Source organism: Larus michahellis, chromosome 1 (assembly GCF_964199755.1).
Source record: "Larus michahellis chromosome 1, bLarMic1.1, whole genome shotgun sequence".
NCBI classification, from domain to species: domain Eukaryota; kingdom Metazoa; phylum Chordata; class Aves; order Charadriiformes; family Laridae; genus Larus; species Larus michahellis.
In genome coordinates, this window is record NC_133896.1 from 131962279 (window position 1) to 131978346 (window position 16068).

At 36.4% G+C, this 16068-nt stretch overlaps 1 protein-coding gene across 8 annotated transcripts in view; it reads left to right on the forward strand.

Annotated features, from left to right (window-relative positions):
* Positions 1–16068, forward strand: part of DMD (dystrophin) — a 1292219-nt gene that overhangs the window by 957048 nt on the left and 319103 nt on the right. For all 8 annotated transcript variants that reach the window (XM_074604145.1, XM_074604126.1, XM_074604154.1 and 5 more), the window contains one exon: positions 15889–16006. In XM_074604145.1, the coding sequence (XP_074460246.1) occupies positions 15889–16006 (118 nt within the window). The remainder of the gene's footprint in view (positions 1–15888; positions 16007–16068) is intronic.

Below are 16068 nucleotides of genomic sequence, written 5' to 3' on the forward strand. Positions count from 1 at the left end.
AGTATAAGATTACAAACTTTAGAGCATCTGCAAAAATGGTCTCCATCTTGTATAATGTTGCAGAAGAGAAATGAGCAATAGGTTTGAAACTCTTGTTGCCAAAAGGGGAATAACAAACACAATGGTTAATTGTACAAAGAGCTATTTAGGGTCTCTGTGACGGGTCGTATTCCATATCTGAATATTGTCTACTGTTTCATATTACCTATATATATATATGTATATCTGTGGGTAAGCATGTGTGTATACATATACATATATACATTTCAGATACCTATTATATACTTTTTTTTTTTCATGGTAGAAGATGTAGTGAACAACAACAACAAAAAAAATCATCAGGTAGCTAGAAGGATTGGTGACAGCAAGTTATAGGCAATAGCCTCACTAAGCAGTGACTTGGATGTTGAAACAGTGAACAAATATTTGAAAATATGCTTCCAATAGGAATAGTAGGAAATACATGCAAGATAAAATTATAGACAGTACAGGCATCCTCAGGCTGCTTCATGAAGTTGATGCACAATTGCTATGTCTTTTTAAAAAAAAATGTATGGAATATGTAACTATGAAGACTTTACTCTGACCTCTTTCTCTCTTGTGCGCGCACGTACATACAAACATGGTAGTAGCACTACAATATTGTGGAGGTGCCTTGATTACAGATAGGCTCATTGCAGCTGTTTTAAATGAGATAAAGCTGGGGAGCAGATGCAGGAACAGGTAAGTGGTTCTGCATTCAGTCAGTTGAGACTCATCAGGTCTCATTAACTCAGGCTGTTCTTGAAAGATGCCGTACTGCTGAGCTGGCCCCAGAAATTACACAACTGTGTTCACGCAGCGCTCTGCGTGCATTAGTTAAGTCTACCTGACCTAAGCTAGCTCTTTACTGAATCAGCTGTAGTGCCTCTGCCCCATGTTGTATTTAATCCAGAATTGAGGTTAAATCGTGCGTAGGTAATTGAGGATTGACTGCCTTTTTGAAGTGCACAGCTCAAATATCAGTTAGCTGCTCTCTTGCATATCACTGCTTTTCCTATACCTCCATGCCCTTCCTCTCATGCCCCTATCCTGCCGTTCACTCTCATTCTCGTTTTCCCATCCTTCATACACTTGCCTTCATGCACTTGTGCTTGTGCTCAACCTGAAGCATTTGCCTTTCTCAAGCAGGTGAGCTGGTGGATACGGTACAGCTGCAGTTGAGCAGTTGTGTAGGAAGGACGCAGTGTGGGTGCAGCTGGACAGGAACTACTGTTCCCTCTTCTAGGGAATGTATGTCCAGATTGCAGTGGTATGCTGAGGTCTGGGCACCTTACAGTAGGCTCTTGGGTCAATGCTGTTGTGGCAATTGCTGATTTTATTTTTTTTTTTGTTCAGTATGAGTATGATCATGCTTTGTGGCTATTTAAGGTTTGAGTGATTGTTAATCTGTGGATAAAGCTTCAATTTGGAGATAATTCAATAAGCATGCCCTCAGGCAGAAATTCTGTGCAGTTGTGTGCATGTATAGAAATCTCCGTTAATGTATCTCTTAAGTGACTTTAGTTGTTTATGGTAGGGAACAGTCCACCAAGAGAGTAACTCATATAGTCTGATTTCCATATGCAATGTCTCTCATGCTGTGGAAGACAGTTTGATCTACAGTGACATTAGAAAACAATAAACCACCAAGCCTTAAGAGGACTACCTTGGCATACATGCTGAATCAGTTATAATTACTTGTTACCTCTTAATGCCTGCACATCTGCATCAGTGAGTAATTAAAGTTTGAAAGGAAGCTAAAATTTTACAAACCGATTAAGGTCTTTGCAGTTTTTTCACAACAATGTTTGGTTTGGAGTTTTTGTTTTGATTTGAAGAAATACAGGGGCCATACTCAAAGAAGTTAAAACAACCTCATTTACACAGTAATCTATGCCTGGAATACAGACTAAGAAAAAATGAAATCACAGCAGTTATTCCTCTGTCAGGAATCTGTTCGAGAAAATAAAGCAATCTGATTGCACATCTTCTCTATTTCCATAGTCTTAATAATATCCTACCCTGTGTTGTACTTGTTTGGCGTTCTCTCTCAGCCTTACACAAATCAAAATGACAGATGTGTAACTTTAGGTACCTGTGCAGCAACGACTGTCGTCCTCCATTCCTCATGTACCCATCTTCAGTAAAGCAGCCCAGCCATTTTGCATTTCCTTTGCCAGCTCGTCCCTGTTGCTTTTGTCCTCTGAACTTTCTGGCATAAGGCACAAACTCGGAGCAAAGGGAGGGTCATGGGAGTAAGCTGGCATAGTGGCATCAGTGCCACCACTACACCAGCTAGAAATGATCAGCCAGTGGTTCTTCCATAGCCCTTACGAGCCTTTCTGAGACAGCAGCTGATACAGAGTATTAGGACATGCTGAGGCATAGCTCCTAAACTTGTCAGTGCTTCAGAGTTTTGTTTTGTTTTTAAACAGAATATATTATGCTGTCATGGATAAATAAACTGATGTTGCTTTTAGCTGGTTCATCAGGACTAAAAGATAATGGCATCTGTTCTGTTTTATGTGTAATATTTCTCTTTTATTTCTTAGCGCAGTTGTTTATCCCTGGTTTTATGATCCTCAGCCCATGTTTCTAGAGAGTTCTTCAAATCCCTTGGACAATGGCTACAATTTACATCTTTGCATTTTCTAATGCTCGGAGTGAAGGTATTTAGAAGGGTACTCTGGAGGGATATAGTGGAAGCAACAGAAATAGTAGCTTCCCAAACTCATTTTTCTTTTGTTAATAATTAATAGCTGACAAAAAAATGGTTTGCCTTCAAATGTAGCTCTCAAGAAAAATAAATCTTACATTTTTTGTCTGGTGGAAAAAGCCACTGGAAGGAAGTGTATCTGCATATGTGTATGTGATAATTTTCAAGAGGAGAGAAGGATTAAGGTCAGAAAGTCAAATAAGAGAAAATTGCCAAGATAGATACATTTTTCAGCAGCATAGACTGTGAAATACTTCCCAGTTTTGCAGGCTGGTATTTGCAAAAAGTGGGTGACCTCAGTCTGGAGTCCTTCCAGGATTTAGCTCTTGAAGAACTGCTTGTCACAATCTAGCAATACTCTCATTTCCATAGGGAGATACAAATCATTAATTTTTAAAAATGTAACACATTTGGAGGCTCTTGTTTCCACCTCCCAATATGGCCTTTCAGTTGAACTGACTTTGTTTTGCTAAGAGGGAGGGGGAAGAGTGGGAGACAGGGTCCAGATGCATTTTAACAGTCTCCTAGTTAATTTGGGTTCTCCAGCCCTGGAGAACCCACTGCATCAATCCTTAGCTTATCCTCTATATGGTGTGACGTTTTCTTGTACATTACTAGTTTAGTGAGTAAAAAGTGAAAATATCACAAATCAGATAAGGCCAAATTTTCAGATATGTTAAACTTGAAAATGATTGTTCCAGAATTTTTTATGTATCTCTATTGTGCTTCCTGTCAAATTGGGTGTCAATGCTAGTAAGACGTCGAAATACCTTATTGGCATGGAAAAAGTTAACGATCAGTGAAAATCTGAAAATCAAGTTAGATTAACTGATAAAGATGAAAATTTTTTCTAGTGAGTTGTTAGCAGCTAGTGCCATTAGCCCATAGGTTTAGGAACTGAGGTCTGTGAATTAAAAAAAAAAAAAAATTATTTCTCATGTTGAAAAACAGCACTATAAAAACGAATGATATGCATTCATCCAATCTTCAGAGTTATTTTTCAGCCATAACTGACACTGTTATGCAGCTGCATGTAGTGAATTTCTGAATATGGTCAGAATATTTAATGGAGAGCAAGTATGACACGGTTTGTAATATAGTTAAGGTTTATCTTTTGTAGTGGAAGGGAGAGCAAGTGTATGAGAACAATCTAGCTAAAACCTAGAGACAAGCTTACTTCTTTTTGGAACTGTGGAAGTATTAGTCTATAAAATGTTCATATTTGACAAAACATAACAGGAACTAAGTATAATTAAAAATATACTGGAAGAGACAATTTTACACTCATTTTCATTCTTTGTCCTAAGAAAAACTTGACTGTCTGAAAACCAAGTTCTGTTTCTCTAAATCAAGGGAATTACAGTAACAAAACAATATTGTGCAATGCACAAAATATCTTGTATGTGGAAAAATGTCAGTATTTCAAAACTACTTTACAAAGATAATATAGATAATGGTATTTTCATTTTGAATTGTAATGGTGAAGTTTATTTTGAGATTATTTTCATTTTGCCAGGAACATTTATTATGTCCATAAGTGTGTTGTAATAATATCACAAGAAATCCTCCTCTTCCATTGCTTCGACCAGACTCTGATGCTCAAGCTCATTGCCCCTCAGGCCTCAGTTAGTCTTCAGTCACAGAACAGAAATCAGAGGAAGGCCATTAATTTTGAAATTTGTTTTCCTTGCGTTCCGTCTTTGTTATTACAAAGGTCCACTGCAAAATTGGTATCTGTATCTATATATACTTATATATAGCCGTGTGTGTGTATACATAAATACATATTCAAAGCAAAGTATTAGTTCCTGCTTTTATTACAGTAGTGTCATTTGACTTTAACAGTGATTCTTTCTTTTCTGTTTATATCAGTTATATTTCTGAAACTGTCATTCAGATAATAAAACTGTATTTTCTGAAAAAGAAAAATGCTAATTTTCCTTCCACTACAGTAGAATTGTGTGGCTCCTCTGCAAGCTACTAATCAATGTCTGCACCTTCTGCCTCAAGCAATGGTTACACATGAAATACGTTAACTGTTCATAGTAAGAGTTCCCCTTGTCTGAACAAGAAATGGCTCCAGTTTTATGCTTAACTTTATGCTTAAACACTGCTCTCAGTCAGAAATTGATTACGTGTATTTAAATTACATTATATCTGTGTGAGGGAAGGGGAACCAAGTAGGACTGATACTGATTTGAGGAAACAGGTGTTGAAAATTTATCTCAGATAATTTGGCGTTACAGATGAGTTGAAATTCGATTCAAAATGTGTGTTTAATTTCTCATAGATTTCAAGGTCAGAAAGGACTTGTATGACCATATATGTTCTATAAAACCATAATCCATGGGATTTTACATAGGGATTCCTCTTCCTGCTCTTCAAAATTTTGTCTGACTATCTATTAAAAAAAAATAGATCATGTGATCTTGATTTACACAATTCTATTAATTAAGGATCTCTTACATTCTTTAGTCATCTGCTTTGATTTTTAAATGGAATCACTACTAAGAATTTACCTCTTTTCTGTTTGGACTTTGCTGTCTTCAATTTCCAGCCAGTGTATCTTTTTAACACTATTGTTTCCATAATTAGTAATTACCGTATTATCAGAAAGCTGTATTTGGTGGCCCTTAGTATGAGCAAATTTACCCTCTGCAGCAAGCTGTATTGACCAAGGGGTGGCACAATAAAATGACAGAAAAGTCTAAAATGAGGCATAATTACCTATGGTAGGCACCTGTCTCACAGCCTCGACACCCCTGCCCAGCTCTGCTGGTGTTCAGCTCTACAACAGTGCCATTTGCTGTGCTCCTTTGGTTTGGCTTTTGCCTGTGAATAGAAGCTCTTCCAACCTGGTCTGCAAAAACATAAGATCCAGTAGCCATCCCCAGAGCAAGCCCTCCTTCACCTGTCTCCCAATATGTGCTTTAATCTGTCAGATGTTCTCCATCAGCATATCTAAAGGAGGAAGAGCCGCTGCCTTTTTCTTTTCCTTTGTACATTTTCTAGTGGATAAGGCATGCATCCAGGCAGTGAGTCACCTGCTTTCAGTGCCTTTCTTATCTCCCACTTCTCAGAAATGTCCCTTACACCAGGCTGTTAGATTGGTGTTAGTCTGTGCCTTTTCTGTTGAATTGTCGCCATTGCTCAGAAAAGAGTTGAGGAGTCCCAGGATACGAAATAGAAAGCAAGGACCTGGCCTTGTCACCAGGGCGCCCATCACCTGCAACAAGACAAGGAGTGCTTGTGTATTTCTGCTAGTCATGCAGTGGCTAGGCTTCTTTCCACACAGCCTACGCATGGCTGAGCTCCCTTCTGAGGCATTTACTCTCCACCTGCTTGTCACACTGCAAAATAACTGGGGGACCTAACACAGCTACAGCTCCTACTTTAGCTACATGTATTGGTACTCAAGTGCGCAGCACTTAACATCTGTTTCTCAGCCTACCTCATAGCTTCTTACATTGTGAAGGGCAAATTATACATTCTGAGTGTTAAATATGGTATTTTCAAAAGACTGGTGTCTCTGTGACGCTATCGAGACAGGATGGTATTTTTAATTTACTAACTCCTGCTGGCAATTGAGAACTTGAGATTTCCCCTTTGAAATTAGTTAAAAAGGTAAGTCTAGCCTAGTCTAAACTTTTAATAATCCATTTTTACAGTACAACACTGTTTTATGTTCATAATCTCCACAGTCCTTTAAATGAAATATTTTTCCTGGACTTGCAACAATATCCACATTATATACATTTCCTTCCTTCACTGTTAATGAAATATGAACAACATCAGATCTTTTCAAGTTTCTACCTTGTGTGTTATTGTTGGCCTTAAGTAAATAGCTACTGAAATATGGAGGAATAAAAGCTAGAAGTAAAACAAAGAAACCAACACAACAAAAATGAAAGGCAGAAGTATAGCTGTAGGAGTAAAACCCTTCTGAATACACCAGAAAGGTTTAGGTACCAAAACCAGGCTTGTTACTTTGTATGGTTCTCATCTTTCAGAATGACAATGAGATATGAATAAAGATAAGGGTCCAAGTTACTAGATTTGGGCTAAAGATACTCCAGAGTTATTCCAACATATCTTATCAGACATGGTAAACATGAAATGCCTCCCCCCACCCCCGATCTAAATAATATTAAATTCACTGTAAGAAACAATTGATATAACAGCTTTTGTTTTCTGTTTCAAAAGTAAGTTGAAACAAACCAGGTGAAATCTTCTTTATTCATTTTACTTTATTCTTGAGAAAAATATCTAGTGTTGTAAGTCACTAAAGAAAAACTTATCTGGCAAGTGATGCTGTGGCAATGCGTTTTATTCTTCTAAATTGTTATTCACTTGCTATTACTAGAGAAAACTTCCAGTAAAAGTAATCAAAGATTTCCAGAGGCTCTAGCAGAAACTGAGGAAGTCATTCTGTGTTTTTTTTCAGAGCATAAAATTGATTCAGGCTAATCTCTTCCCTATAAAATTGGATAATTCGGGGAGCATCTTTAGTCAAGCTGTTAGCTTTCGTTCTCCATGAAAATGTGTTAGTTATTTTTCTTAAATTTTAAATAAGGAAAGCTAAAAATACCTGCTTATTTTGCTTATATTCATAATATAACATGTCTATTCAATACTGTTTTATGCAAAGTAAACATATCTTCTGTATAAAATGTGGCAAGGTAAAGAACCTATAACTTTGCTTTTGAAGTGCATTGAGAGTGCATTTTTCACTGGATCAGTCTCAGATAAAAGTTCATTACCACCATCATCTGAAAAAACACTAAAGAAAAAGCTAAAGCTGGAGCTTTGAGAAACAGAACAGCTGTCCTCAGTTTTTTTTGGTAATACACATTTGTAAGTGCAGTGGAAAAATCCTTAATCTGAAAACATTAGTTATATAGGAGAAATAAAATAGTAAATTTTGCAAATTCACATTCTACAAATGGCAACTATGTGCTGAGAGGCTTTGGTTCTGCTGACTAATATAGAAACTGGGGAAGCTCTGTAGCTCCTAACACTAGTTCCCATCCATTAAGTTATTTAGCATGATTGCCTGAGAGGACATAAGATACCTTGGAATAGTTCTGCTTGATTCTTTAGATGCTCGTACTTTATTGCAAACAAAGTAGTATTGAACAGCCACATTGTATGGGGGCAAAAGGCTGTAATTTCCTATGCAGTTCGTGTATACCCAGATTTACTCTTAGAGTGGTAATCCTCTTTCAGTTGAGTTCTTACATGTGATTTATCAACCATGTTCTTCTAGTTGAATGGATCTCATTTTAGCCAAGCACCCCAGTCTTTAAATGTTGTTGCAGTTGCTACAGATACGTCTTTAGCTTTATTCCTTTTTTTTTTCTGGCAATGGCTATAATACAGTGAATTCCTTTTATCTGAGAATGATTCATTCCCAAACCATGTTAAGCTGTAATTTTTTCCTAGTCTTCTCTCCATCTTCTTTCCAGCCTGTCCACTGGACGGACTCCAGTGCAGTCAATCAAGACATCTCAGTTAGAATGAGCAAGCTGCTGATGGTTTGAACCTCTGCCTGGATAGGCTCCATATGTGCAAAACAGCACAGACAGTATGCTTCCTATGTGGTGTCCCTCTGTTCGGTGCTTGTTTTCCCATAGATGGTGTCCGAGATAGTTGCCAGTGTTCATCAGTTTTGAACATGTTACTATGCATTATTGTAAAAATTAGACAGCCTGTCAAAAAAATAGTCTTACCTGGGGATCTTGTTTAGCACATAGTAGCTAAGCTCCCCAAACTACTTAGCATTCCTGAAGCCTCTGCATTTTTGTTTACCAATTATCCATGAAAAGTTGCTAATTCAACCACTTTTGCCACAGTCCTTCCTCACTCCGTGTATTGTAGTGTAAGGTGTCATAGTAGCTGTTATGAACAAGTCACATTCATTTTTCAGATGCTTATTTTTAGTATAGCATTCTTGCAACTCCTTGTGATATTGCAGTTTCCTTGGACTATGTGGACAACTTGCATCCTTTCTGTATCTTAAACACGTCTTTTCTGGGATAACAGCACAAAGGGGAGGTAGTGAGTTACAGGTTAGCTCAGCAAAAACATGCCATTGCAAATGCCACTAAACCCACGGACAAACTTTTCAAAGATTTTGGAAATCTTTGTCCCTCTTTATATATAATTTTTCTTCTGAAAAGGAGTGGGTTCAGAATGTCCAAGTTTAGTTCTCTTGTCTCATTGAGCTCCTTTGGTTACTTCCTTCATCTTGAGTTGGTATAATCTGATTTCCTTGTGACAGATTTTTTTTTCCTCTCTCTTTTTTGTCATTGACAACAAGTGATGGTATGAAAGTTTTAAATGAGTGTGAAATGTCTATAGCATTATTAGTTCATACCAAGTATCCAAATTTAGTCTTATTTAATGTCACATCTGGGTAGCTGCCTCTAACGTGCATTAATTGGAGATCCCTGCTTCCACCTTTTTATTTCTAAGCGTAGGGCACATCCCACCTTGCTGGACCTGCTTCAAATCATATTACCTTTGTCTTGCAACCTATGCCTATGCTACCTTTTTCCTAGTGTTGGTACACAATTTGGTGGTCTATGAGGATGGTAAAAAACATCTCAGTGGGCCTTGGCTGACTTTAAGCCTCTCAAGAAGTCTCATTCTTGTACCTTACTTGTGACTCTGACCCATGCTGCATGTACTTTTCCTTGCCGACTGCCCCATTTGTGGATGAATAGAAGGGTATCTGCCTCTTCCAGTTCTGGAGCAGTATAGTTGATTTCTTTGTGAACTCAGATTTTTAAGCTTTTTTTCTCTTCTACAGTTCAGTCACCTTTCCTTAAAGATCTTGCAATACCTGTTCCCGCTTTTCTTTTCTATAACAAATTGGGAGCGGGGGAGGAAGAGAGAAGGTGAGAGTTATCCCAGCTCCAGCCATCACCATCACCTTACGTTGCTGGGCCAAGCATGGAGATTCAAATTAAGTACTTCCCATTTTGTTTGCTTGGTTTGATTAGTGTACATCAACAGCATGTTGCGGTTTTTGCTGTCATAACTTCCTAGCATCAGCCAGAATTCATAGGTTGTAAAGGAAGAGTCCTCAGACATTTACAATGCCACCAACATAATTTCTTGAGCGTCAGTCACAAAAAGCATACAAAAAGTTGTATGATGCTTTTTCACGCGTCTGGTGAGACACCTGATACGCTGTCACTGATGGCTTTCCCACAGCGTCACTGACGGAGTTAATATATTCACTAAGACAGTGGTGAGAGCTACTTAGGCAGTTCTTGAGTGGACCCTAAGCGGGCATAAAAATACATGCTTAGGAAAACTTAAGCTACATAAATCACTCAGGCAAAATCAAACCATAGTGTCCAGTTTGTTAATGTTCTGATTTCACTAGCACATACTAATCAGCTAGCAACACTGCTAAACAGTAACTCTAAATTTATTATTTTCCTAAAATTAGACATGCTTTGGAGAGAGAGCCAAAACAAAAGTTGTTTAAAAAAAAACCACTCCAGTGCATTGTATTACTTTCATTATTTCATAATTTTATGTTTAAATGTAGAAAGTATGTAAATGTTCATTTTCTGTTATATTCCCTTCCTGCTTAGTGACAAGAAAACAAATTCAAATTGTGCTTGGGAGGAATAACTTAACAAAGCCAATTTTATTATGCAGATGAATTGTAGGTGTTGCATATCTGCAATCTGAAATTGTTAGCGAGCTTTCTCCTAAAGCTTTTTCTCTTTCTAGGTGTGTATGTAACACATTATATTTAGAGAACCAACCAGCTTTAAGAAACTCAGTTGTTTTAGTTGAAAGTTATCATGGCTATTCATTTTGCTCAGGAAGTAATTGCTTCATTTTTTGTTTAAATTTAAGGTTGAGAGTCTACAGTTTTTCAAAAGATGAGTAAATCATTTCCTCAAAAATTGTTTAATGGAATTATGCTTTTCTAAGAATATCATGGTGAGGTTGGAGAGTGAATAGGTTCATAAGAAGAAAATTATATCTTCCTTCTCTCTTACATTCCCATATTAATCGTTCAGTTGTGGTCTACTGTGGTCCGTTTCATTAACCAACGTTGCGGGTGGGCCAAACTATCCCAAAGAGCTGGGAAGTTTCAGTCTTCAGCCATGGGTTGTTTATGAAAAAATGGCACTTCCAGTTTGCTCTTAATATGGAATATCTGCGCTAAATCTTCTTTTTGACCAAACATCATGTTTTGGATCACTCACTGTTAGCTTTCTTATCTAGTTAAAAAACAAAAAAAGAAAGTATAAAATAGATAGCAAACTATATTCGACTGGTAGCATGTAAATACACAGAAAAATTGTGAAGACATGGTAGTCATTACCACTACAGAGGATTTTCATTACACACTAAAAAGGAATTGTGGGACCTACTTTATCCAATAATCTCAATAATCTTTTTTTTTTTTTATGGCATTTTAACTTCATTGTTTTCTGAGACATCATTCAACTTAAGAATGTAAAATGGTTACAAAGCAAACCCAGAGCTTTTTTAGAGAGGCATGCAGACTGAGCCATGATCATATATAGTGCTGCAGAACAGCAACCTTAACTCTCATTTATATGTTTGAAGTTCAGCAGTGGGAGATGAACAGTCCTGGATTTGGTGTGAGAAAAGTTGCTTCTGATATTAAAGAGCAAAACCCCATAATCAGCACTAGTAAATAATTAGTTGAATGTTTAAGACTTGCCACCGTCCTAGAATTCAGATATTCCAGTTTAATAATGCTTGCCATAAAGTCAGGAAAAAAATTTAAAGATCCTATCTTTTATATAAACTACTCCACACATGGCTAAAGGGACAAGGATGCAGGCTGTGGCATGCTGTGCATTATAAAGCTAGAGAATATTTTAATTCTCAGTCTCAAACCTTGCAGTTCCACCAAGAATTTGTCACACTTCACTGTTTCAGTTTTTCAGTTTATTTTTTAGCAAATTTTATACAAGTTATTTCAGTTGCTGACTTAAACAATTTGTTCCATATCTCAACCCTCATTTTGTGTAAAGAAATCATAAAAGTTAGGAACCTGAAAATTGGATTTTTCTTTTGAGCAGCTGCTGTCCACAAATGTGGAAAGATTGTTAAAAGTGAATAGCATCACTTTCTAGCAAAATGTAGGCAGGTTTGATGACTGAATCTCATATTTCCATTACTGTGCTGTCACCAAGCATTATTATGTTGGCACTCATAGATATGTGGAAAAAAAAGAAAAGCTCTTTCGGGGTTTAAAGATGTATTTGTACAACCATGGATGTTAATGGTCCTTCTTCATTGTTGAATTACATTTATTATTAAACACAAATTTCTTGCTTAAAATGTGGTCTATAATGTTTTGCAGAATACATTATCGTACTTTTACAGAGCACTAGGTAAATGAGAGTAAAGGGAAATTATATACACAGGAACACAAGTGTTTGTTAAAAATAAATAAACAAATACATTTAATGTAGCTGACTCCTAAGTCTTTGAATCTGCCCTTTTGGTGACCTGATGGGGACAAGACAGATTTCTGTTTAATTTATTTTGAAAATCCTTTATTTCTGTATTATCCATTTTTACATATCACATTTGTTTCAGTGTGCTGACATTCCAAATCAGAGGCATCTGGTCTGTTGCATCTGCCGTGCCTCCACCAGGGTGCCACTATTAATGAGTTTTTCTTCCCGTGGCTGTTGTAACAACATCTAATAGATTCCACCTAGTTTTCTGTTGAGGATCCAGTTTTATAACATTAAATATTTGGCTGAATTTGTAGAAGTTTTTAAAAGTATCTCCATATATTAATTGCTTCTGATTTTGGTTTGCGGTTTGGTGGTTTTTTTATTTTGTTTTTTTTTTTTTTTTGTTTGATTGTGTGTGTTTGTTTGTGTTTGTTTGGTTTAGATCATTTCAGATAATACTTTAAAGCTATTAATTTTTTTTTCCAAAATCATATTTAGCAGTCTTTTAGTTTTTATTCATCAAAGCACTTCTCTTCCTAGCGTAATTATTTTTGGTTTTGTTACCCACAAAATCAATTTGTATGATTAGTTTGTCCAGTCACAGAACATTTTTCTGGATTTGATAATACTTTAAGTGGAGCACAAGTGTCGCTGTTTACTTTCGTGCTGCGGGATCACAGGAAGGCTCAGGGATGATGCGTTTTTAGTAGTTACTTTCATACAAGTTTCCATCAGAGTTTGTATGTGTATCTGCAAAGTAAGCTCCATGTGGAACGTGTATGTACTAAGTCTTTAAGATTGTACTAATTGGTAAAATTGTACCAATAAGTGTAACAATTTTAAAACAATATTAATTACTAAAATTTTACTGAATAAAATAGAACATTGTTAGGGTAAGGCTCTCAGACACTTTGTATTTAATCATAGAAAAAAAATTAGTTTGAAGAATGTTGTTTTTTACTTGTTCTGAGTGGTTACCTTTCTAAGACTAAGAGAAAAAGCATCAGTTCCATAACTATATATTATTGTCTCCTGACAGGTCCAAGAATCTTCAGATCTTTTCATAGTATAAGGGTTTCAAGATGTCCTTCTTGACCTTTCAAAAATACACATTAGTACATGTAATAGAAAGTAATTTTATTCACGTTAAATGGCAGAGGAAAGGATGTCCTCACAGTCCATAGAGGGACAAGATTGTTGTGTCCCTGCGGGGAACAGCAGAGCTAGCAAGACTCACTTTAAAGAGGCATTGCTAGTTTTCCTGAGTGTCTGGTTCAGGAATTGCAAGATGGGTCTTGTGGGTAAATCATTCTGTAAGCACTTAAGCATACGTCAGTTCCATTCACTCATTTTGGTACTGAGCAAATCCTTACTGAGCAGTCCTTACCTATTGCTTTGTTTCTTACTAAATGCCATGTAGCTGAAACTTTCTTCTGTGGTACAAACATAGCATTTAATGTCTGGTTGGAGACTCAGGCTGGATCAGATAAATCATTCTCCTGCTCAGTATATCAAATATATGAATTATATTTAGGAAACTTTAGGGAACATTTTAGCGTCATTGTTGGCGTAAGACCTTAGAATCACTTAATTTGCTTTTCCTCTTCTAAACAATTTCTAGGTAGGGGAAGAAGAGAGAAGGGGAAATATTACTTTGGAGACCACACAATTATCTGAGCATGTTGTATGTGTTTTAATGTTCATTCTGCACAGTCCATTTTGGCAACATGTATAATGCAGATGTTGTTAGGCTGCAATGGGACTGCTTTTTCTATTGTAAAATTCATGTCACTCATTAACTTGTCTTCCTAGAAAATGGAGTTTTGAAGGCACATAGATATCTAGAGGTAGTAACTGCATCAGTAGATTTTATTTCTTTTTCTTGAGTGCTTTCACTAAGGAGAGACTCCTAATGAGAAATTTGTTCTTTGCTTAATTATGCAAGCTGCTGCTTTAACTGCGTGTCTCTGTATGCAATCCAATCAGTATACAAGTGAAAAAATACCATCCAAACTTTTGGGTATGAGTTTAGAAAGCCAGTTATAATAGCTTTTCACAGTTCTTCTGATACAGAAGTTAAAGGCAGGGATTTTACAGGGTGTAGCTAGATGTTTATCTTGAAAATTACCTTTTTTTCTGAAGAGTTTGTAACGGAACAGAAATGAAACTCTGTGGAGCTTTTTAGCTTGCTTTTGATGATACATGCTGTAGTTACTGCAAGTGGTGGTATTATCATGCTCTTTTGTTAATCTCATTGAACAGAAAATGATATTAGGCCTTTACCTCTCACCTTCAATTTGGTGAAATTATGTAATTCTAATCTCAGGTTGGAGGGCCAAATTTAAGATCAGACTCCGCAGGCCTTTTCCATCTAGTACAGACAGTGAATAACTGCTTGTTAAAATAATGCATGATTATTTAGGATAAAAGTGTTTTAAGGGGGAGGGGGCGGGAAGACTTTTAAGGCAATAAAATACTCAAGAGACATAGTAAACATTCACATAGTGAACAGACAGGTGAACTTGCTAACAGATTATCTAACCGTTGTCCTCATAAAAAGCCTGAAAAGTAAAAAACCTCCTGTGACCTTTATTGTCAGCTTGATAGCTGATACACCATACCTACTAGCTACCCCACAGCATACTGGTTTGTTTTGGTGACTCAAAATTGTGGTCATTTGTTCATAATTTGGTAATAAATATTGCTATTTCCAACTCTTAAGACTGGGAAATCTAGCAAGCATCTTTTCTGGAAGCTACGCAATAGGGACTTGAAGTTGCTAGATTTGGTCGATGTCTTTTAAGTACATTCGTGGATGCTTCTTATCTGGGAAACCATTGAACCGATTCCTTGTTTGCTCTTCCCTAATCCTTCAAAATAAATTAAACTAATATATGCAGAAATCTTATATGCCTTACTTTCCTTCAGTTCTCGTTTTCATTATATCTAAAGCTATTGTATTTTAGTTTTTATTACCTCCTAAAGACCAGAAGTCATAATTTTGAATCCCATCTTTTTCCCTGTGAGAAACTGTAGATCGACTTCTTATTTTCTAGTCAAATTGCTGGGATTTATGTATCTGCTTGACTAACATATAAATCATTGTGAGCATTAATTACTTTTCTGCTAGTTAAGGTGTCCGGACAGAAAAAGCACCATTAAGAGTCTTACATTGGCTTTAAACCAATAGACAGTAATTAAACAGTGTTAAAATATTAAGAAACAAATATTATTAATGAGACTTCATGAGTTACTAGGAAAATCCTGCCTAATCTGGTAAGAATGTAAACTCATGTATGTTTTTTTAAAAAATACACTGTAAAATCTGAGAGAATATAGAAGAATATTTATAGAAGAATATTATCCTTCTATAGCTTTATAGAGGAAAATAGCTTACTCTTGCATAAGTGGATGGGTTAAAAAATGAAGAATGATTGTAATTTTATATCTAGTTTTATAAGTTCTTTTAAAATTATTATTACAAGTTATACTTGCTATTTTTATGTTAAGAATAACAAGAATATTTGGACCAAATATAGACCAAATTCTTTGTGTTATTTGAAACAGCAAACAATCTTTCTGCTTTAAATCAAGCTGGCACAAAAAAAAAAGTCCCTATACGTGGTCTTCTCAGCAGCTCTACGTGCTCTTTTCTTTATTTTTGTATTTGTGTGCAACTAGGCAATACTACAGGATCTGGAGCAAAGACGTCCCCAACTGGATGAACTAATAACTGCAGCACAAAATCTAAAAAACAAGACGAGCAATCAAGAGGCCAGAACAATAATCACTGACCGCAGTAAGTGCTGATTCTGCTATCATATGATATTTGAGCGTATATGGAAAATGTTGTAATGCCTG